The following is a 23,733-nucleotide window of genomic DNA, read 5'->3' on the forward strand; positions in this document are numbered from 1 at the left end:
AACATTGCAAAAATTCATTGAATTGTGCTTCAAAATCATCGGCTATCTGTGAGAAGCATAGCAGACCAAGTAAACATTGATAGAGAAATAGTTAGGAAATTCTTAACTGAAAATTTTGGCATGAGAAAGATGTGTGCAAAAATGGTCCCGAAGGAGCTCACTGATGAACAAAAGCAAAGGAGAGTCAAAGTTTTCCAAGAACTTTTGGAGAGGCAAGAAGATGTTTTGGGCAGTGTTATCACTGGTGGTGAAACATGGGTGTATCAGTATGACCCTGAAACAAAGTGTCAAAGTGCACAATGGAAGTCAGCCAATTCTCCACAACCAAAAAATTCAGTCAGTCCAAATCAAGAGTTAAAACAATGTTGCTAATCTTTTTTTGATATCAGAGGGATTATTCATTATGAATTTGTACCAACTGGACAAGCAGTTAACCAAGTTTACTATTTGGAAGTGCTGAAAAAGGCTTCGTGAAAAAGTTAGATGAAAACAACTTGAACTTTTTGCCAACAATTCATGGCTCTTGCATCACGACAATGCACCAGCTCACACTACACTGTCTGTGAGGGAGTTTATAGCCAGTAAACCAATAACTGTATTGGAACACCCTCTCTACTCACCTGATCTGGCCCCCAATGACTTCTTGATTTACCCAAAGATAAAGGAAATATTGAAAGGAAGGCATTTTGATGACATTCAGGACATCAAGTGTAATACAATGACAGCACTGATGGCCATTCCAGAAAAAGAATTCCAAAATTGCTTTGAAGGGTGGACTAGGTGCTGGCATCAGTGCATAACTTCCCAGGAGGAGCACTTCAAAGGTATTGTAGTGATATTCGGCAATAAGGTCTGTAGTACTTTTTCTAGGATGAGTTCGTGAAGTTAATTGTCAGGTCTCATAAGTCTTACTTCAAAGCAACTTGACATGTGTAATCATACAGTGCCCCTAAACCCTTTAAAAACATGTAAGTAACATGTGCTGGGCTTACTTTAAGGCTGGTTGAAGAGATCAGACAGAAATGTGGTGGGCTTCAGTTACAAAGTGAAGATGTCTATATGGCCACCAAGTTTGAAGACTTCATCCAAAAAGTCGTGAGGAAACTGAGAGGAGAAGATCAGGAAGTGGAACTAGTAGTAGATTATGTAAGTATTTACATGGTGTTTAAAATCTAAATCATTAAGATCCTTAGACTATGAAAGAATGCTTTGTCTTTTATCTATTTGTTTTTACATTTATAACCTTTTAAAAATAACAATTTTTTGAGATATAATTCAGATACCATAAAATTTACCCTTTTAAAATGTAGAATTCAGTGGTTTTTAGTATATTCACCGAGTTGTGCAACCAATACCACTATTTGATTATGGAACACTTTTATCTCCCCAAAAAGAAACTCTGTATCCACTGGCAGTCGTTCTTTGCTCTCCTCCCCCAGCCTCTGGCCCCTACAAACCACTAATTTACTTTCTGTCTCTATGGATTTGCTTATTATGGACATTTCATATAAATGGAAATATATAATTTGTGGCCTTTTGCATCTGGATTCTTTCACTTAGCATAATGTGGTGTTCACAGTTCATCCTTGTTCCTTTTGCCGTCCAAATAACATTGGACAGGATATACCTCATTTTGGGATATATCCTCATTGGGAGGATATACCACATTTTGTTTATCCATTCCTCGGGTGATATACATTTGGGTTGTTTCTACTTTCTCGCTATTGTAAACAATATTGCTAAGAAAATTCATGTTTTTGTATGAACGTATGTTCTCAGTTCTCTTGGGTATATATTTAGGAGTGGAATTGATGAGTTATATGGTAACTCTGTGTTTAACTTTGAGGAACTACCGCACTCTTTTCCAAAATGGTTACACCACTTTGCAATCCCACTAATAATCCCACTAACAATTCTCCATGTCCTCACCAACATTTGCTATTGTCTGTCTTTTCTGTTTTAGCTGTCCTTACAGGTGTGAAGTGATATCTTATTGTGGTTTTGATTTACATTTCCCTGATGACTAATGACAAACATCTTTTCATGTGCTTATTGGCCATTTGTGTATCTTCTTTGGAGAAATGTCTATTCAAGTCTTTTGCCCATTTTTAATAAGTATGTTTATCTTTTTAATTTTTGAGTTGTAGGGAGCCTTTGTACATTTTGAATACTAGACCCTAATCAGGTCTATGATTTGTAAATATTTTCTTCCATTCTGTAGTCTTTCTTTTTACTTTTTTGTAGGGTCCTGTGACACACAAAAGTTTTACAACTTGAGTAACTGTAATGTATCTATTTGTTCTTTTGCCACTTGTGCTTCTGTATGTCTTGTTTTATACCTTTTGTGCTGTTCTGTTCTGCCTTTACTGTTTTCTTTGGTGTAAAATGGATATTGTCTACTACGCCAGTTTAATCCCTTGTTGTTTCTTGTACTATATATTTTTTGTTGTTTTCTTAGTGGTTAGCTTGAGGATTACAATAGACATTTTTTTGCTTAAAACATTCCAGTTCAGTTAATACCAACTTAATACCAATAGCATAGAAAAACTTTGCTGCAATATAGCTCTGTTCCCTACCCCCTCATTTCTGCTCATTTCATACAAGTTGCATCTTTATATGTTATAAGTTCACCAACATAGTTTTATAATTATTGCTTTATGTAGTTGTCTTTTAAATCAGATAGAAGAAAAGAATTAAAAACAAAAAATGCATCTGCTGATTTTTATATTTACCTTTGTCAGTGTTTTTTATTTCTTCCCATAGACTTAAGTTACTGTCCAGTGTCCTTACATTTCAGCCAGAAGGACACTGTTTAGTACTTTTTTAAGGGCAACGTGCTAGCAATGAATTCTCTCAGTTTTTGTTCGTTTGGGAATGACTTAATTTCTCTTTTGTTCTTGGAGGATATTTTTGCTGTATATGGAATTTTTCATTGACAGTCTTTTTTTCCCCCAGCACTTTGAATACGTCATCCTATAGCTTTTTTACCTCCACAGTTTCTGAGGTTAAGTCATTTATTAATTTTATTTAGGATCCCTTTTATACGATGAGTTGCTTCTCTTTTGCGGCTTTCACGATTCCCTCTTTGTCGTGAGACAGACAAATACCACATGATCTCACTTATATGTGGAATCTAAAGAACAGAATAAATGAACAAACAAAACAGAAATAGACTCAGAGATATAGGAAAAAAACAACAATTGATAGTTGCTAGATGGGAAGGCAGTTGGGGATGGAGGAGCAGGTGAAGGTTTTTGAAAGTACAAATTAGTAGTCATGCGGATATGAAATACAGTATGGGGAATATAATCAATAATGTTGTAAAGATGATGTGGGGTGCCAGATGGACTTATCAGGGAGACCACTTCATGGACAGTGTAGATACCTGACCACTGTGCTGTACACCTGAAGCTGAAGCTGAATAATATTGAATGTCAACTATAATTATATATATATATATATATATATATATATATATATATATATATATATATATATATATGTTCGTGTGTGTATATATATATATATGGTCCCAGGGTGTGGAGTACAGTGTAGGGAATATAATCAATGGTCTAGTAACAGCTATATAAGATGATAGAGGGGTAGTGGATTGGGGGGGGTTATCGCTTTGTGAGGGATGTAAATGTCTAACTATTACAATGCTTTGTACACCTGAAATGAATTGAAAAAAAAGATTCCCTCATTGTCTTTGGATTTGACTATTTTATTATGATGTGTCTGGGATGGACATTTTTGAGTTTGTCCTACTTGGAGTTTATTGAGCTTCTTGGATGTGCAGATTAACGTTTTTCATCAGATTTGGGACATTGTAAGCCATTATTTCTTCAAGTATTCTTTCTTCCCCTTTCCCTCCTGCCTCCGCTCTTTCTGGGACTCCCATGATGCATGTGTCAGTATATTTGATGGTCTCCCATAGGTCTCTGAGGCTCTGTTCATTTTTCTTTATTCTTTTTCCTACCTGTTTCTCAGACTAGATAGCTCAGTTGAATTGTCTAGTTTTCTAATTCTTTCTTCTGCCTGCTTGAATCTACTATTGAGCCCCTCTAGTGTATTTTTAAATTTCAGTTACTGCAATTTTCAATCCAGAATTTCTATTTGATTCTTTTTAAAAAATAATTCTTAGCTCTTCATTGATATTCTCTATTTGGTAAGACATTGTTCTCTTAATTTCTCTTAATTGTTTAAACATAGTTTCCTTTAGTACTTTGAACATATTTATAAAAGCTTATGTAAAGTCTTTGTCTAGTAAATTTAATGTCTCATCTTCTTCAGGAATGGTTTCTATTGACTGCTTTTATTCCTTCTGTGTATGAGCATTTCTTTCCTGTGCTTTGCACATCTTATAATCTTTAGTTGAAAATCAACCATTTTTAATAATAGATGTGTCAACTCTGGAAATCAGATACCCCATCCACCTTCACAGGGATTGTTGTTGTTGCTGATTATTGTTGCTTCTTCCTTATTTAGTGAGTTTCTTGGACTAATTCTGTAAAGCCTGCATTCTTTGTTGTTTGCCACCATTGAAGTCTCTCTTCAGTTAACTTTGTGGTCAGCTAATGATTGGACATAGATTTCCTTAAATTTCTTTGAACCAGTAAGTCTCCCAGCCCTTACTGAGGGATTCTGTGTGTGTTGCGGTATACCTTTGAAGCTCCACCAGCCAGTTTGCAACTCTGCCTTAGTCTTCACACACTTCCTACTTGCACAAAGCTTCAGGTCAGCCAGCTTTCTCAGGTCTTTCCTGGGAAAGTTCTGTACATATGTTGGCCTTCTAGATTCTCAGGAATATCTCAGAGCTTCTTGAAGCTTCCTGTGGATATTTCATGCCTGTTTTCATTTTAAGTTTTTTGGTCACCCATTTGTTAGCTCCAATTGGTATTACTGCCTTGGGCAGGTGCCACAGTAAACTATTGCCACTGACTATTTTGGATAAACAGGGATAAGGCTGTTTGTGCACAGCAAGCTCTGAGTTAAATACAGACAAGCCCTGAGGTTGAAGTTTTTCAGGGAGCTTCTGAGCCAAATAGTAATAACTCTCTAGGGATGAGACTTTTGGAAAGCTCCAGACCCATTTTTCCCCCTCCAGAGGCTAGTAGGCTGCTGGTTTTCACAGCTACCATACTTGCAAGGATACTGATTTTCAAGTTACTGTAGTGCTTTCAAGAGAGAGATGGGAATAGGGCAAATTAGTATGGCACAAACTCACTGTTCTTACAGAAATTCTGCTGTTTTTCTTGAATAGATTGATTCTTGTATGCCTTTGATTTAATTTTAGAATTCTGAGAAAAATGATTTTGACAGTATTTATAGTGTTCTCATTGCTTTTATGAAGGAGTGGATTTTTGGAGGTCCTTAACCCACTATTCCAGAAGTGCTTCCCATACATTTGTATTTAATAAGTTAGGTAAACTTAGAAAGCAGTTTAGTGCCATCTGGTTAAGAACGTTAATTTTGGAGTCGGACCAATCTAGGTTAAAATCTAAGTAACATTGATTACTAGCTATGTGACATTTGGCAAGTTACTTAGCTTCTCTAAGCCTCAGTGTCCTCATATGTTAAGTGGGGCAATAATAATATCCACCTCATAGGATTGTTGAGAGAATCAAATTAGATAATATATGTAAAACACTTAGCATATTCCAGGGATGATGAGTTTAGAAAACTAGACTATATACAGTGACTGAACACATCAATTCAGATGAAGCTTCCTTTATTATATCCTGCATAAACACATGGAAATATTTCATGGAACATGAGTACTTCGTTTGGGAAAGACAAGATACCCTATTGCTATTTTTTGTTTCTTTTTAAGCATCATCAATTTCTCTATATGAAATGGTTTTTTAAATCATTAATTTCCTTTTAAATACCTTGTATTGATATGGCAATTTATGCCAATAATGTTCTTTCACATGTGTTATCTCAATTATTCCTCATAATAGCTGTATGAAGCAGGTATCTGCTTTCCCATTTTATTGTTTAAAAAACCAACGTTCATGGAGGTTAATAATGGACTAACCTCAATTCACTTACTAGCTGAGAGTAGAGAGTACAATTTAGGCAACACATATGTAAGAGAGAGAGTGTGAAAATGGGGAGGAACATAAGGAAAGAAAACTTAAAATGGCACCAGTGTAAAAAGAAACCTACTGACAAAAGCAATTTCCAGACTTTAAATGAAAGCAATGGCTGCACTATACAGATGTTGCCACTAGGTGGTGGTATTTCCATTATCTGTCTGTCTTTGGGGGTAATCTTTGATCTGTATAAGGAAGAAAGGCAGCTCTTCCTAAAGCCCAGCCTAGAGCTTTTTGGTCACCGCAGGCGCTAAAGCACCTGCCTTAGTGGCCAATCCGAGCATCACAAGTCCCAAATCTTACATACGCTTGTCTCTTCGGGACAGTAGGAACTAGAATCTCATTGACTTAACTTCTCCCTCAGCATTAGTAAGTTTCTTTGTTGCTAGTTGATATCAAATATGTAAGCACAGCAATCCACTGAATCTATTAATATAATTCTCTCTCCTAGGTTTCAAAGGAGGTCAATGAAATGACAGTAAAAATGCCATATCAGTGTTTCATAAATGGACAGTTCACAGATGCTGACGATGGAAAGACTTACGACACTATCAACCCAACAGACGGCTCTGTGAGTAATTAGTCGGTGTGCATAGTGACAATTGGTCATGGAGTTTTAGTTTATAGCACACAGCTGTAAAACAGACAGTCTTGAGAAGTTACTTTATTCTATCACTCTGCCTCCAAGCACTTAATATAAACGTACTTCATGCATTTCTTTCAACTATTCAGTTCTGGTACTGGCTGCTGTTAACTACAGCAACCTATTTTATAGAATGAATATTTATGGTGAGTTTAGACAGATAGCTGTACACAGACATATCAGAGGCACACCTCTACATAAAGCTATATGTGGGGGAAAATTTCGTACTTTACAAGCTCATGGCAAGAAACTCAGCTTCCCTAAGGCACTAGAAGAAATAGTCATAGTTTTTCTAAATGTGTCTTTCCATAATGTAGTGTGACATGGGATGTACCACATTTCAGGCTTACAATTTTCATGTTAAAATTGTTTCTTTTTCATTACTACATTATTGGATATATTGGTTATCCATCATAAAATTCTCTGGATTTTATAATACAATATTAATTCCAAGGAGCATAGTTATGTACCTCTTTATATTAAATTAATAACCTATAGCTATTTTTACTCATCTTGAAATAGACAATATGCAAAGTGTCCTATGCTTCTTTGGTGGATGTTGACAAGGCAGTAGCAGCAGCGAAAGATGCCTTTGAAAACGGTGAATGGGGAAGAATGAATGCAAGAGAGAGAGGAAGGTTGATGTACAGGTATGGTTTTTAACAATGAAAGTCTGCCAACTCTGATATTGACTAACAAGATTTAAAATAGTTCTGGAAACATTCTAGTATGCACCTGTCATATATCTTCTGTTACTTACATCATATAAAATTTAATATATGTGAGTTCCTGACTTTTGTACTATTGCTTCTATTATTCAGGGTCCCACCAGGAAACAAAGTTTAATGAAGGACTATTACAACGATATAGGCAAGGTCAAGGGATAATGAAGTATGCGGGCAGGGGTGGCAACAAGGGATAGCTACTACCGCCACTCCAAGGTCTGCAGGGACAGAGGAAGGTGCTGTGACTAGAATCTGACAAGATGTGAAGCTATAGGAGAAGACCACACTCCAGTGGTTTGGGGTAGAGGAACACGGCAGCTGCTGAACCACAGCCCATCACTGAGGCAGCCAGGGCATTCGAATCCCCGATGACTTTTACCTCCAGTTCTCCAGTCTTCTAGAAGTATTGCCCATTGAACTCTCATTGGCCGAGCCCAGTGAGAGAGCAAGAAAGCCAAGTGACATAAGCTATAAGAGTCATCCTCCCAGGTCACAGAGGAGGGAAAAGAATGAATAATAGCAGCAAATGGAAAATATCCAGCACCCTGTTTCCAAAGACAGATTTTAAATCTACTTGGTGTGTAGGGAATAGGGGCAAGGAGGCAGACTACTGCCGGCTGGAAGGGTGTTGTAAGCGGATAAGTGAGTCTGCCAAGAGCAATTCAATTCAATCATAAATCCAGTTTTTTTCTTTCCTGAAAGCCAAGTAACTGACCTTGGTCAAAAGATCTCTTAGAGCAAGATCTGGAAGAAACATTCGGGGGAGGAGGATCCAAAGGGAACATCTCAGAGAACCACTAAAGGAAGGAAGGAAAATAAATGGTGGATATGAACATAAAAGATGAATTTTGATTACTTCATAGTCATTAGACAGTCCTAGGCTTATTTTCCAATGGAAACTAGATGCCAAATGGAAGGAAATCTGTTGTGATGTCTGGACTTCATTCCATGTGTTCCTATGTCGTCCTCTTCAGTTAGAGTAGGAACTATTTCTGTGCCAACCAGAAATCCTCAAGTGTTCACGTATTCTCCAGGGGTGTGGGTTGCGCTCTAACATCTCCCTGTGTAGTCATGAGCTAACCACATGCCCACTGTTGTCTATCATTGATTTTCTTACATTACCATGGATCTATCACTGTTTGACTTGTTATACGAGTCCATTTATAAGGCAAACTGTATAGGCTTCCACACCCTCTGCTTCTCTTTTGTAACTCTTGAAACAAATTAGTTATGAAATTATTTGTTTAATGTCTGACTTTTCTACTGGACCATATTCTCCATGAGTCCAGAGACCCGGTCCATTTGTGTTCACCTCTGAATTCTCAGCCCTTAAGACGGTGCCTTATAGGTAATAGGGGCTCAACCAATATTTGTTGGATGGATTTCTTTCACTGACCCTACAGACTTGCAGACCTACTGGAAGAGAACCAAGAAGAGCTGGCAACTATTGAAGCTCTCGATTCAGGCGCTGTCTACACTTTGGCTCTGAAGACTCACATTGGAATGTCTGTGCAAACATTCAGATATTTTGCAGGCTGGTGTGACAAAATTCAGGTAAGCGCAAATGTTGTTTGAAAGGGATGAATATTTATTAGTTTGTAAAGACACTGTATCAGAGTCACTTCTTATGTGCGTTTTCTCATCTACTCCTTGTAATAGTCATCTGAGGTCGGTGGGTAGCTTTTATCCCTTCCTATAGGATCAGAAACAGAGCCTTGAAAGGATGTGGATGACTTGCCTATAGTCACATAATTAGGAAGTAAACCCATAGAGCTAGGATTTGAACTCAAGATTTTTCTAACGTCTAACGACATTCTTTGTACTTGACTATAATTTCTCCTGAGGGCACCTAATCTTCTGGACATATAGGGAGAAGCCTGGTGTCATGCGAGGATTGCAAACTCAGATGCCTACAGAGGCCAGAGAGCTATGATAGATGGGCTATGCAGACCGGGTATAAGAAAAAGAATTAAGACATGGGTACAATAAATATTGCATTTTCTTTTTATTATAAGAAAATAAATAGCACCTGTATGATGACAAAAGGCAACTATACTTGGCCTTGGCATTGGGGCTACAAAAGGGAGATGTAGGGCTCATATCAAAGAGAATGTGTGCCAGTCATGGAGTCACGATAACCACTACAGTACCGGCCATCACAGCCACATTCCCAGCATCAAGAAAAAGGAAGTGAGGAAGGGGGGAAGGTAAAAGGACTTTCAAAAGCATTCCCCCCACCCCATGCCTGTGCTTATATCTGCTATTGGCCATCTCTACCTGTGAAGGAGACTGGGAAACATGATGTTTTATCTGGGCACGTTGCAGCAGCCATATTAATATGGAGTCAGAGAGACTTGGGTCTAAGTCTCAGTTTTACCACGTACCAGCCGATGCTGTTCAAGTTATTTTGCCTCTCGGATCCTGACTTTCCTCATCTGTAAAATGGTCACAATAATACATACCTCCCTAAAAGTTACATAATGAGGATTAGAAATAAGTGTTTGTGTACTATAGAATTAGAGAAGTCTGTAACATAGTGGGTGTTGCACATAGATGTAGTTTTTATTACTGTTCAGCCACAAAGTCATACATATATAAGTATTTAGTAATGGTGGTTCAAGTTCGTTCTTTACCCACAATTATGAAATCCAAATTGCTCTGAAACATGAAAATTGATTTGTTTGGTTCAAACTCATTTGGTGCCAAAACCTGACCTAAACTAACATGAGTCTATAATCTTTATTTATATCACTTAGAGTGAATATTCATATGTTTCACTGAATAAATATTAATGTGTTTGATTATGGGAGGCTGCCCCAGACCGTACTGGAAGTTACAGGCAACATAACATAATATAAGGTATATGCATTATATTATTTTTCTAATCCCAAACACACTTGGCCCTAAGGATTTCAGGTAACGGATTGTATACTAGTTGTATTTGTAACAGCAATATTTTATGTGGCAAAACAAATATATAGCTTCAGTTAAAGACTATGATCATGAAGCAGTTGGCATTAAGTTTGGCTTTGTGTAATAGAAAACCAATAAAGAAGTTTGTTTTTTTCTCACGTTCAAGGAGTACAAAGGCCGACAGTCAGGTCTAGTATGTGAGATAAAGGTTCCTTCTCTCTACCAGGCCATCCTTAGTGCCACATATCTCCACTCTCCAGGCTGCCTCATGGTCTCATGATAACTTCTGCAGTGCCAGCCATTTCATCAACATTCTAAGCAGGAAGAAATGGGAGTCGGGGGATGGGTATAAGAACACTTGTCTGAGCTGAGTCGGCCTCCTTTAAAGAGCATTCCCCTCCCATGCCTTGTGCTTACATCTTCCTTGACCGTCCCTAGCTGCTATGGCAACTGGAAAACACAGTATCCTATCTGGGTACATTACCACCCCATTATTAATATAGGGTTTCTGGTACTGAGTGCAGAGGGGAGAATGGCTATTGGGCAGGCAGTTAACATTCTCTGCCATGCCAAGAAATCGGAATGGAGGTGAGTAAATGACAATTATGTTTATTCTCCTGTGTCTTGGTTCTTTCGAGAAAGAAATAGCAGTTCCTTTTTTGGTGTGGATACACAGAGGCTGCCAAAAAAATGTGTACACATTTTAAGAAAGGACAAAACTATATTCAAATTTTACTACTTAATATATACCGATAACAAAAGATGAATACAAGTCACGTTTGACTTCTGCAGTTACAAGAAGTGCTCAAAGTGGTTGCCATCAGCGTAATTTTAATAGCTTTTTTTCCTTTCTTAAAATGTACATACATTTTTTTTGGCACCCTCTGTATTTCTTAAAACTCAAATATTGCCTTTTCATATCAGCTTAGAAAAAACAAGAGAGAAAAAAAAGAAAAACAAGAGAGGCAGACAGAAAATAGATTCCTGGAGATTAAAGTCTTTGAAGTTAAAGAAAAAAATTTTTCACAGTACCGATAATACTCCCAAATCTCTAACCTATTTTGAAACTGAGATTAACTTTACTCTTTGGAGTAAAATAAGCATCACCTTTTTTGTGCTTCAGGGTTCTACAATTCCCATCAACCAGGCCCGTCCAAATCGCAATCTGACCTTCACCAAGAAGGAGCCACTTGGGTAAGACAAGGAGAGAGCCCCTGAGTGACTTGTGTTCGTTTGAGACAACTGAGGATGTTGTCTTTCTTCCTCTGCAGTGTCTGTGCTATCATCATCCCCTGGAACTACCCGCTGATGATGCTGGCATGGAAGAGTGCCGCCTGCTTGGCAGCAGGCAATACCTTAGTGCTGAAGCCAGCCCAGGTAACACGAAGGGGCCAGGTGCAACGTCTCCTCCACTCCTATTTACTTAGAATCAGAGACATACATTTACAGATATTATGTCTTTAAACAAAAATGGGATCGCATATTATGACATCGCTTCATCTATCACGAGCATCATTTCACATTAGTAAACATTCCTTTTGGATAGTTCCCAATGTACTCTATGGAGAGTCCATAATTTAAAACTTCCATGACAATGGAAGCAAGCATAGTGTCCATCAGTGAAATCCACTGAATTTCTACAAACCAATTCAATAATTGCAAAATGCCAAATGCTCAATAACTACGGAAAATTCGGGACAGTGAAACAAAAAGTGTCGTGCAGGCATTCAAATTTTAATCATCAAAAATGTTGTAAAGCTATGGAAGATAAGGGAAAAGCATGTAAAAGAATATACATAATTGTGGCAACTGTGTGAAAATATATTCATGTGAATAACAAGAAAATAATAAAAAATAATAATTCAGATGATAGAGTTCTCAAAAATGTCTTTTAATCCTATAACAGCTTTCCAAGAAAACCAATTTGGTAGCCAACTTAACGTAACACCTGGCTGAACATTTGGTATGTACACTGCACAATAGTAGACATTCCGAGGTGCACAGGTCATGGAGAAAACACGGGCTCTGTTCCAGAAGAGTTCACGGTTTGTTCCCTATCAGCTCTCCTTTCACGTCTTCTTTTAGAACTTAAAAAAATACATTTCATTTGGCATACCTGTATAGTCATGTGACCACAGCCATCTTGGTTTACTCATTAGAAACAATTTCATTTAAAAAAAAATGCCATGTTTCCCTGAAAATAAGACCGGGTCTTATATTAAGTTTTGCTCCAAAAGACGCTCTAGGGCTTATGTTCAGGTGACGTCCTCCTGAAAAATCATGCTAGGGCTTGTTTTCTGCTTAGGTCTTATTTTTGGGGAAACACGGTAGGTATACATTCCAAAATTTCAAAATTCAGAAGATACAAAGAAGTAGATAGTGAAAAGTCTCTCTCCTGTCTTCATTCCCCCAGCCAACCAATTTACCTCCCCAGAGGCAACCAATGTTATTCATTGTTACTTATTAGTTTCTTAGGTATTTCAGAGATACTCTGCATATACAAACATATATATATGTATATATGTATATATATATTTAATTAATTAAATAAATAATTTAAAAATATATCTATTAGTCCATTGAAAAACACAAAGGGGGAAAAGGGGAAATGAGAAAATGCTAATCAGAAGGCATAAAGTTTCAATTGTGCAAGATGAATACTCGTAAGCTCTGGGTATCGGCGTTACACCATTTTGCCTATGGTATATCACTGGAGAATATCTTCTTCCATTTAGTAGTTATCTTTTCATTTTGTTAATGGTTTGTTTCCTTTGCTGTGCAGAAACTTTTTAGTTTAATATAGCCTCATTTGTTTATTTTTTTCTTTTGTTTCCTTTGCCTAAAGAGATACATAAAAAAAATATTATTAAGAGCAATGTCACAGGGTTTACTGGCTATGTTTTCTTTTAGGAGTTCTATGGTTTCAGATCTTACATTTAAGTCTTTAATCCATTTTGAGTTTATTCTTGTATATGGTGCAAGAAAGTGGTCTAGTTGCATATTTTGCATGTATCTGTTCAGTTTTCCCAATCCCATTTATTGAACAGACTGTCTCTACTCCATTGTATATTCTTGCTTCCTTTGTCATAGATTAATTGACTATATAGGCATGGGTTTATTTCTGAGCTCTCTATTCTGTTGCATTGATCTATGTGTCCATTTTCATGCCAGTACCATGCTGTTTTCATTACTATAGCCTTGTAAGTATAGTTTGATATCAGGTAACATGATATCTCCAATTTTGTTTTTCTTTCTCAAGATTGCTTTGGCCATTTGGGGTCTTTAGTGGTGCTATATAAATCTTAGGATTATTTGTTATAGTTCTGTAAAAAATGGCTTTGGTATTTTGATAGAGATTGTATTGAATCTGTAGATTGCTTTGGGCAGTATGGACATTTTAATGATACTAATTCTTCCTATTTATGAGCATAGTATAGCCTTCCATTTATTTGTATCTTCTTCAATTTCATTCTTCAGTACCTTACTGTTTTCTGAGTAAAGGTCTTATGTCTCCTTGATTAAACTTATTCCGAGGTATTGTATTTTTTTGGATGCAATTGTTGATGGGATTATTTTCTTAATGTCTCTTTCTGCTAGTTCATTACTGGTGTATTAAAATGCAATCGACTTCTGGATATTAATTTTGTATCCTACTACTTTACTGAATTTATATATTAGTTCTAATAGTTTTTTTGGTAGAACCTTTAGGGTTTTCTATATGTAGTATATCATCTGCTCAACTCAGTTCTGACACTAACTACCTGGAGTTTTAGCACTGACCCCAGGTGAAGGGCTCAGTCTCACAAGACTGCCCCCACTTCTGATGTCAACTGCAAACCCTGGATAGCCTGTAATTCTGAACAACGTTTATAAATCAGAGGTTCCGACGACCCCCTTCTCGGTGGGATAATTTACTACAATGACTCACGAACTCAGGAAATCACTTTACTTACCATGACCAGTTTATTATAAAGGATATTATAAAGGATACCAATGAACAGTCATTTTTAAGAGGTACATATGGCAAGGTTTGGAAGGATCATAAGCACAGTAACTGCTGTCCCCATGGAGTTCATGTGAGCCATCTTACCACACATGGCTGTATTCACCTACCCAGAAGCGCTCCAAACGCCATTGTTTAGGGGGTTTTATGGAAATTTCATTATGTAGGCATGGTTGATTAAATCATTGTCTACTGGTGATTGAACGCCAGACCTTCTTCCCTCCTCCAAGTTGGGCTGAAAATTTCAACCCTCTAATCATGGCTTGATCTTTCTGGTGAGCAGACCCCAGCCTGAAGCTACATGGGGGCTCCCAGCTCCCAGCCATCAGTCATCTCATTCGTATACAAAATATAGTTTTCACTTGAGATTCCAAGCATTTTAGGAACTGTGTTCCAGGAACTGGAGAGAAAGACCAAATATATATTTCCCATTATATCATAGTTTTTAAATACCATTCTTCACTAAAAGAAACCTAGGCTCCTTGAAGAAATGGCTGGAACAGGGAAAGTACAAGATGTGCCTGGAACATCTTGTTGTGTCAAAAAGTAAGGAAATGCTCCAGGAATTATTGAGATATGTCAGAAAGACACAGGAGCCATACTAAAGGGGCTCCCATCAATCAAATCTGGAATAACTTGAACAACAAAAGAGATAACAATGGTAAAAGATTATAACCTGCTAAATAAAGTAAGACTCCATGGGTTCACACCGATATTAGCAAATTAAAGAGAAAGAAAAGCTCTTATAGTGGAAAGCCAACTAATACATGTAGAAGGAATGATGGAATTAGAAAATCACCATTTAGCAACCACCATATTAATAATTGATTCAGGCAGGACTTATCAATGGGTACTAAAGCTAGTGGATGGAAGTTTGAGGATTAACTAGATATTTAAATAGTCTCAAAATATCTCCCTAAAATGTTTATTAATTAAAAAATGTAAAACAGTAACTTATAGTGATGAAACCTGGCAGATCACTTTACCAAATGATCAAAATTAACATTTCTAATATTGGGATTATTATTCCTCCTGATATGATGCATGAGGATAACTCAGCATCACTCCTGTGGTGTTCTTGCCAAAAGTTCATAACCTGACTCTAATCATGGGGAAACATTAGACAAATCCAGACGAAAGGACATTGTATAAAATAACTGGCCCATGCTCATGTCAGTCATTTTGTCAGTGTCGTGAAATATTAAAGGAAACTCAGAAACTTCCAGAGTGAAGGAGACTACAGACATACTAACTAAATACAATACATGGTCTTGGATTTCCTATTTCTATAAAGCACATTATCGGGACCACTGGTGAAACTGAATAAAAGTTATAAATTAGGAATTCTTGGTTGTTAATTTCCTGATTTTGATCATTGTGCTGTGGTTATGTAAAAGAATCCTTTGTTTTTAAGAAATGCATACAGAAGTATTTAGGGGTAAAAGGGTATGTCTACATCTTACTCTTAAACAGTTCAAAAATGTACGTATGTATATGGAAAGAGAATAAAGCAAAAGTACTAAAATGTGAACACTTGAGGAATCTGGGTGATAGATATATAGGAGTTCTTTGTACTATTTTTGCAACTTTGCTATAAGTCTAGAATTATGTCAAAATAAAAGAAAAAAAAACTCTAGTTCTAGTTCACAGAGGAAAAGCTGAGTACTGATCTAAAGGATGAGACAAGAGTCTGAAGGAGATAATTGCTGTCTGCTTCTGCTCAGGTCACGCCCTTGACTGCTTTGAAGTTTGCAGAGCTCTCTGTTGAAGCAGGCTTCCCAAAGGGGGTAATCAACATTATTCCAGGCTCAGGTAAGCCACCAAAGCACCTACTTCGCTATAATTAGTGAATGGGACAGGGGTAGCTGAGTGGCTGTTTTCCCATTGGAGTCTTGTCCTGAATTATAACTGTATTAAAACTAAGTACAGTTTACTAAACAGTTGAGGATAAATATACTCACCGTACCCTAAAATCTTTCTTTTTAATTAAAATTTATATACCCTGAAACCTTAAAGTGGAAATATAACAATGCGTGAGTCTGGTGGGAGCGGTACACATTATAAAACTACCCTAAGGTGGTCCATTTCAATTTTTAAAAAGTACTTTGGAAGACAAAAGCCAAGGCTTACCCAGTTTTGGGGGGGTGTAGGTGGGGGCTGAAAATTGCGTGGAGGACATTATTTCGATATTTTCAGTGTATAATTAATACAGAAAAGGTAAAACTAAGATTTAAATAAGAGCTTAGAAATCTCCTCCCATGAATTCAAAGCCACCTTGACTATCAGAACTTGAGTAATGTTTTAATTCGTGTTTGATTCCCCAACACTACAGGGGGTGTAGCAGGACAAAGGCTTTCTGAACATCCTGATATCCGCAAACTTGGTTTCACTGGTTCCACTCCTATTGGCAAACAGATCATGAAAAGGTATTCGTTTTAGTATGTCGACTTGCTGTTGATCCTATTAAACCCAGTCTTGGGTTTTGTTTTTGCTTTTTTAAGTAGGGTGCTTTGGAGGGAGTGAAAAACACGTCGGATTTAGAAGAGAAATCTACTTACCACTGCTGGGTATTGACATGTTTGAACAGAATAAAATGCTTCCAACATGGAGAGCCACAGTCAATAAAAATAGACCCACATTGAAATGCTATGCCCTACGGGTAGCTTTCATGATCCAGCACAAAATATTTTATGTGCTTAAGTTGTAGCTCAAATTGTTTCTGAAACCAAAAAGACATATAAATAACAAATCTGGATTAGCAATAAAATGAGTTTCTTAAAAGCAGTAATGTTAGTTTTTTTTAATTGCAAATAATCTAAATATCCAAAATAAGGCAGTGATTAAAGTGTGTCAACAGAATAGAATGCTGTGCAGTTATGTCTGTGGAGCATTTTTAATAACATTGAAAAGTGTTGTTAAACGGTAAATGGAAAGAAAAGTAAGGTATCAAATTTTATCTATTGGGTGATCCTAACTGTGTTAAATAAGGCAAAGACTATCGTTGGACCCAGACCAGAAATAAGCTTTCCAAAATGGTGAAGACTATGGTCATTGAGCTATGGAACTGTGATTTTCTTTCTTCTTTGTGCATTTAAAAAAAATTTTTAAAGATGTTTTAAATAATACTTTTGTAAGAAGGGGTAAATAAACGATATACTTCTAAAAATCTTTATATTTTTTCCAATGCTCTAGTAATCTGGTTTGAAGCTAAATTCCTTGCAAAAGGATTTCCTTTATGTAACCAAAATTCTTGTTCCTAAAGAATCTGAATTTACCTATAAGAATCTCTGATTTATCACAGAATTTAAAACCAAACTTTTTATTATGGAAAATTTCTAACATATACAAAGCACACAGAATAGCATAATGAACTCCCATACGCTCACCACCCAGCTTCAACAATTATCACCATTCTACCATGCATGTTTTGTCTTTGCATAAGTTTCTTAATATTTCTGAGGCTCAATTATGTTTTCTGTGTCAATTTTTGGTTAAGAGAGAGACAGACAGAGAAACAGAAACTGGCCAATGTTCATTTACCATTTATTTTTGTCTAGCTGTGCTGTGAGCAACTTGAAGAAAGTTTCCCTTGAACTTGGTGGCAAATCCCCACTTATAATATTCAATGACTGTGAACTTGACAAAGCCGTGAGAATGGTAAGAGTGAGTCAAATCTAACTAAATAGGTGCCTACTTGTGAAACACATTTCATCTCCTTGTTCATCAGAAATCTTAAAGTGAGATTTGGTTTCGTCCAGTCATAAATAGAAACTGTCCTCTTTATGGTTCAGATTTCGGAATACTCAGAGCACTTAACTTTTAAAATAATGTCTTTATAATTCATCACATTAAGGTGTTTTTAAAACTTGAGGGGCAAGGGAATCTTTCTAAACATTCATGATTTATACAAACTAATGTAGAGATCTTAAAAACAAAATTTGACATACAAGTATTACATTTAAATGTGTAAAATAATCTAGATTTTTTTTTTTTTTGCAACACAATATTTGACCTTAGTGGTATTTCCTTATTATTATACACATTTTTTTAAGGGCTCATGGACCAAAAGGGGAAAAGAAGAAACAAAATCCCTAAAAACATGCTAGATCAAAATAGAATGTTTCCAAGCAGCTCTCATCACTAACTAGGCCAAGAAATTGTGCTTTTCTATGATCTCTCTGTGTTATCTGCTGTCTTCCAATAACATCTAATTCTCATACAATTATATGGCAATCTTGACTTCCCAAGTAATGTTACCAATCTTTTCTCCTCTGCTGCCAAAGGGCATGGGAGCAGTATTTTTCAACAAAGGAGAAAACTGCATTGCAGCTGGGCGATTGTTTGTGGAAGAATCCATCCATGATGAATTCGTGACAAGAGTGGTAAGTCACCTTCAAATTGGCTCCATGAGTTGAAGAGAAATTGCTTTTACTTGAAAAGCACTTCTCAGATTTAATGAATTTTTAAGTGTGATAATACTCCTGTGGTTATATATTTTTAAGAAAACAACACAGTCCTTATCTTTTAGAGCAGGGGTGTTCAAACTATTTTCAACGTTTTTCACCAAGGGCCATATGCGGTAAAATACACAAATACACTCACTCGAGGAGAAGTACATATTGCCTCACCTGGTTTATTTAAGTAAACTAAATATATTTTTGGAATTTGCTGCGGGCCAATTAACAATGGATTGCGGAATGCAGTTGGCCCGGGGGCCGCAGTTTGGACACCCCTGTTTTAGAGCTACTTTCTGACATATTTACAGGTTCAATTATATGATGTTTAGATTTTGCTTCCCTCTTGCTCCCCAGGAGGGGAGAAAGTGAGTGGTGAAATAAACTGCCCTTGAGTTTGTAATTGTTGAAGTTGGGTGATGGGGACATAGAGTTTTATTATATTGTCTACTTTTATGTGTGTTTATAGTTTTTCATAGTAAAAAGTTATAGGTCTACATGAAAAAACCTTAAGAGCTGTTGTTACCTATGCCTTGTGCTACATTTATAATTTATTAGATCTTTGACACTTTATGTCTTTATAAACCCCTAAATTGACTATGAGAGATACACTGCTAGAGCCTTACAAATCCTTAATTCACAGTTAATAGGACAGCATATCATTTCCTCCTTAAGATAGATGACAGACAGACAGACAGACAGACAGACAGACAGATAGATAGATAGATAGATAGACACCCACTGTAGATTAGTCATGATTCTATAAATATGGGACTAAAAACCTTTTATAGAACTATTAAGATGAACTCTGTGACAAAAATAAACTCTAAGTTATACTACATTATATTATAATGATGGTAATAGTAATCATAAATTTGTTTATGTTTGAAAAACCAGCACCCAGCTTATTTTTTCAGAGCCAATTCCCCCACCCCACACCCAAGAAGCAAACATTCTTTGCTCAAGAGAGTGGAAAACAAGGAAGTCATGTGGAGAGGCAGATGGTGGGCAGTGGTTGCCTCCTAAATACACTGTAATTCAATTTTCTGCGTCAGTAAAATACAGCTGCATTACTACATGTCATGGATTTTCACAACTATAATTTGTTGAAATTTCAAATCCTGAAACCGGAAATGTAAAGGATTTACTGTATCAGTCCATCAACAAACATATTTTGTACGCATGTAATTTACGTTCATTCATTCATTCATTCGACAGCTTTTTCTTGAGCACTTAACTGAGGGCTTATTGCCTAAATTAAAATCCATGGGTTTGCAGGGTCACGGTAACTCCCATTCTTTCTCCTTACTAGAATTGGACTTAATATTAGAAAATGCAGAAATACGTTAAGATAACTGAGGTGCATAAAAAGCTATTAGAAAGACATGTCAGTGATGAACACTGTTCAGTAAAGACCGTTTTTCATCGGAACATTTTAGCAATTCTTCTGGCATGGCCATACCATGAAAATTTCACAAGAGCAGTCTGCCACATTTGGGGACAGAAAAAAAAGATAACAATGTGGCCATTTCGGAAGTTCTTTTGCCATGAAGAGTGTAAGTATGCTGCATTACCGAAAATTCCAGAACATCAGGTTGACTATTTTAATGGATTAACATTCAGGATAATTTTTAAATAGCGTATGTAGCTTATGTTCTGTTATAACTCCGTGGTTAAGAGCTTAGGTTTTCAAGTCAGGAAAACTAAAGTATTTGGTGGCTATGTGTCGTTGGGCAAGTCACTTAACCTCTCCAAGCCTGTTTCTTCATCTGTAAGATGGAAATAATAAATACCCACCTCCAGTGCTGCTTTGAAGTCTAACTACTGACAGCACATCTTTTAACAGCTGAGTACAACACCCACCCCATGGTAGAAGTTCAGTCACGGGTACGTTATTATTAACAGTCAATTATGTTTTGTGAACTGGGTGACATACAGGTAGAAGAAATTAAAAAGATGAAAATTGGTGATCCACTTGACAGAGCTACTGATCATGGGCCCCAAAATCATAAAGCCCATCTGGAAAAGCTTCTGCAATACTGTGAAGCTGGAGTAAAAGAGGGGGCCACGTTGGTGTATGGAGGAAGACAAGTCCGAAGGCCAGGTAAGGTCAGCTTCGTAGGAGGTATAAGAGGCGCCTGCTTACGTTGGAATGGATGGTAACAGTTTTCATGGCAGTACCAGCTTGCTTCAAAAGTCAGAAGAATTAATCTCTGGAGCCTACTTGGCCACTTACAAGCTGTGGCACCTTGGATAACACAGTTTTTCTGAACCTCCTTTGTAAAATGATTTGAAATGTGCACACCCTGCTTTACCAGGCTGTGAAAATCAAATAACAAAATAGAGATGACAGGCCCTTAGCTGTACAGTAAACACGTGTAGTAGATAATTGTGTAGGCACTGGTGACCTTGATTCCTGGTACTGTGAGATTTAATCTTAGCCAGCATATCTGGGGAAAGGTTCATTCCTCTTGTATACGAGTAAAGAAGTACCTGTTACTGAAATGTGTGAATGGCTCACTTTCATGATACCCAAAAGGAGAAACAGACAAACAACTGCAAAAACTTTTTTGTTGTTGTTACTGTTGGAGGTAGATTGTGCACCAACACCCTACTCTGAAAATTGGTAATTAGACGGAAAAAATTCAACATTTATCCTGTGCTTCCTATGTGAATTGAATTTCTGGATAACTAAGTAGTTGAAAAAGGAGACATTTTTTTGCAGAAGAATCTCTGCAAAATGTGGAAAAAATGACAGAATACAAAAGTTGCTATTTTTCACTCCCCAACTGAATGAAATAATTAATTCAATCCATGAATCAAGGGAGGTGAAAGTTATTAGGTGAAAGGTTGATGGAAACCTGAGTATTTGTAAGATACCAAAGTGTCATCCCAAAGATTGCTTGCCAGTCATAAGGAAAAAAACACAATTTTATAATGGAGAGGTCAAATTTGTTATTACTTGGAACCTCTGATCAATCTTAGCATCAGTGAAAGCAGAACTGGATAGGAATGTGTCTCCTATGGGATGGGATGTATACCACACAGTATCACCTATATTCTTGCCAAAATTGTGTAACATGCTGTTTAGGTCAAATTTTCTATTAATAAGAAATATAGGGGATAGAAGAATAAATTTAAATATCATCCCAAGAAAGCAATGACAAATCTAAAATGCAAGATATTCTGCAGGATAACTGACACAGTCTGTTTAATGTGTCAATGGCATGAAAAATAAGGGGCAGGGATAAGGGAGGAACACATTTAAGATATCTGACAACCAAATGCAATGTGTAGAACATATTTGAATCTTAACAAACAAATCAACTGTAGACATTTTCTAGACAATCAGAAATTTAATACAAATTATGGATAAGGAATTAGCGTTAAATTTGTTAGGCATGATAATGTATTGTGCTATGTAAGAAAAGGTCCTTGTTTTTTATAGATTTGTACTGAAATACTTGGAGGTCAAAGATGTAATCTCTGGAATTTTCTTTAAAATATCTCAGCAAGGAAAAAAATGAATCGAATATAGTAAAATATGAATAAATATTTATTTTACTATTTATAATACTATGTTCTCTACTTTTATATATGTTAGAAATCTTTGTAATAAAGACACTTAAAAAATAAGAAATGCCAAATAAGAAAATGAAAGTTTTTTTGGATTTACTAACCCAGATGAAAGAAAAAAAGTATAATGTAATTAAATGAGAGAACTGTTAATTGAAAATTACCCTAGAATTGATGGTCTTTGCTTCTGTTTTTCAAATAGGCTTTTTCATGGAACCAACTGTCTTCACAGATGTGGAAGATCACATGTACCTTGCCAAAGAGGAATCCTTTGGGCCCATTATGGTCATTTCTAAATTCCAAAATGGGTATGTTCTTCAGGCACAATTTAATAAGTTTTGACTAATAAGTTTTTTTTTTCTTCTGACACTGTGCTACATACAGAGCATAGACTCAATGAACATGTAATTCTCTACTATGAGAATAACTGACTTAAATAATTAGAAGAGTGACAACCAATGTAGATTGTAACATATTTTTGCTTCTTAGCTTAAATTAATGGCTAACATTATGGGATTTCAGCTGCCTGAATTTTAGGTTTTAGTCCAGTTGACATTTGAAATGTCTCTGGAATAAGGTAAATAAATGAGAGTGACAGAATGAGGTTTCACATTTTCATGCCTAGGGAAGGCAGCATCTTAGAAATCTGATTTTCTCAAAGAAAGAGGGCTGCCTTCAAAAGCCTACTCAACTTTTTATAGAAATGTCTTCAATCACCATATAATCAACTGTAAACGATATACTGGTTTGCTATAGTACGTGAAACTTTCCAAAGTATTTAGCATATCAAAGAAGGCCATATGGGAACTGAGCTCATATAAGAATATTTAATACAATAGACTCTCATGGTATAATACCAAGAATTCTTCTGAATTCTGGCTGTAGTTTTTCTTCAACCAATGGTAAGGTGCAAAAAAACCCAAAAACAAACAAAAAAAACCAACCCAGAATACAGAGTTCAGAAGGACTTCTTGGCCCTTGATAGACTATTGTAGGAGACTTTAGGGGACACAAAAGCTGTAGTGAGTAACCTTTTGACACACTGTTTCAAGCGAGGACTGTTACCCCGATTTCCTCACTATAAATTTCCCCATAGGATAGCTTTTGTGTTAAACATGCAGGTATTAGAAGCCAGACTTGGGGGATATAAAGCTAGGTAAGTCACAGTTCCTGTCCTCAAGGAGCTTCCCCTCTACTGGTAGAGAAAGACAAGGATATAGGCTATTAACCACAGAAGGCCAAAGGCAGGATGGAACAGTGGTAGCATCTGTGCTCTGACCCCGCACCTGACTACCTCTGTGGGCTTGCGCCAGTTCTTTAA

The 23,733-nt window shown here is 36.6% G+C and overlaps 1 protein-coding gene across 1 annotated transcript in view; it reads left to right on the top strand.

Moving 5' to 3' along the window:
- Positions 1-23,733, top strand: part of ALDH1L2 (aldehyde dehydrogenase 1 family member L2) — a 56,352-nt gene that overhangs the window by 27,611 nt on the left and 5,008 nt on the right. Inside the window, exons 10-21 of the mRNA XM_081059871.1 lie at positions 999-1,146; positions 6,550-6,669; positions 7,264-7,391; positions 8,870-9,020; positions 11,503-11,573; positions 11,651-11,756; positions 16,107-16,194; positions 16,715-16,808; positions 17,940-18,039; positions 18,666-18,764; positions 20,775-20,940; positions 22,615-22,720. Coding sequence (XP_080915997.1) covers positions 999-1,146; positions 6,550-6,669; positions 7,264-7,391; positions 8,870-9,020; positions 11,503-11,573; positions 11,651-11,756; positions 16,107-16,194; positions 16,715-16,808; positions 17,940-18,039; positions 18,666-18,764; positions 20,775-20,940; positions 22,615-22,720 — 1,377 coding nt within the window. The remainder of the gene's footprint in view (positions 1-998; positions 1,147-6,549; positions 6,670-7,263; positions 7,392-8,869; positions 9,021-11,502; positions 11,574-11,650; positions 11,757-16,106; positions 16,195-16,714; positions 16,809-17,939; positions 18,040-18,665; positions 18,765-20,774; positions 20,941-22,614; positions 22,721-23,733) is intronic.

Source organism: Rhinolophus hipposideros, assembly GCF_964194185.1.
Source record: "Rhinolophus hipposideros genome assembly, chromosome: 9".
NCBI lineage: Eukaryota > Metazoa > Chordata > Mammalia > Chiroptera > Rhinolophidae > Rhinolophus > Rhinolophus hipposideros.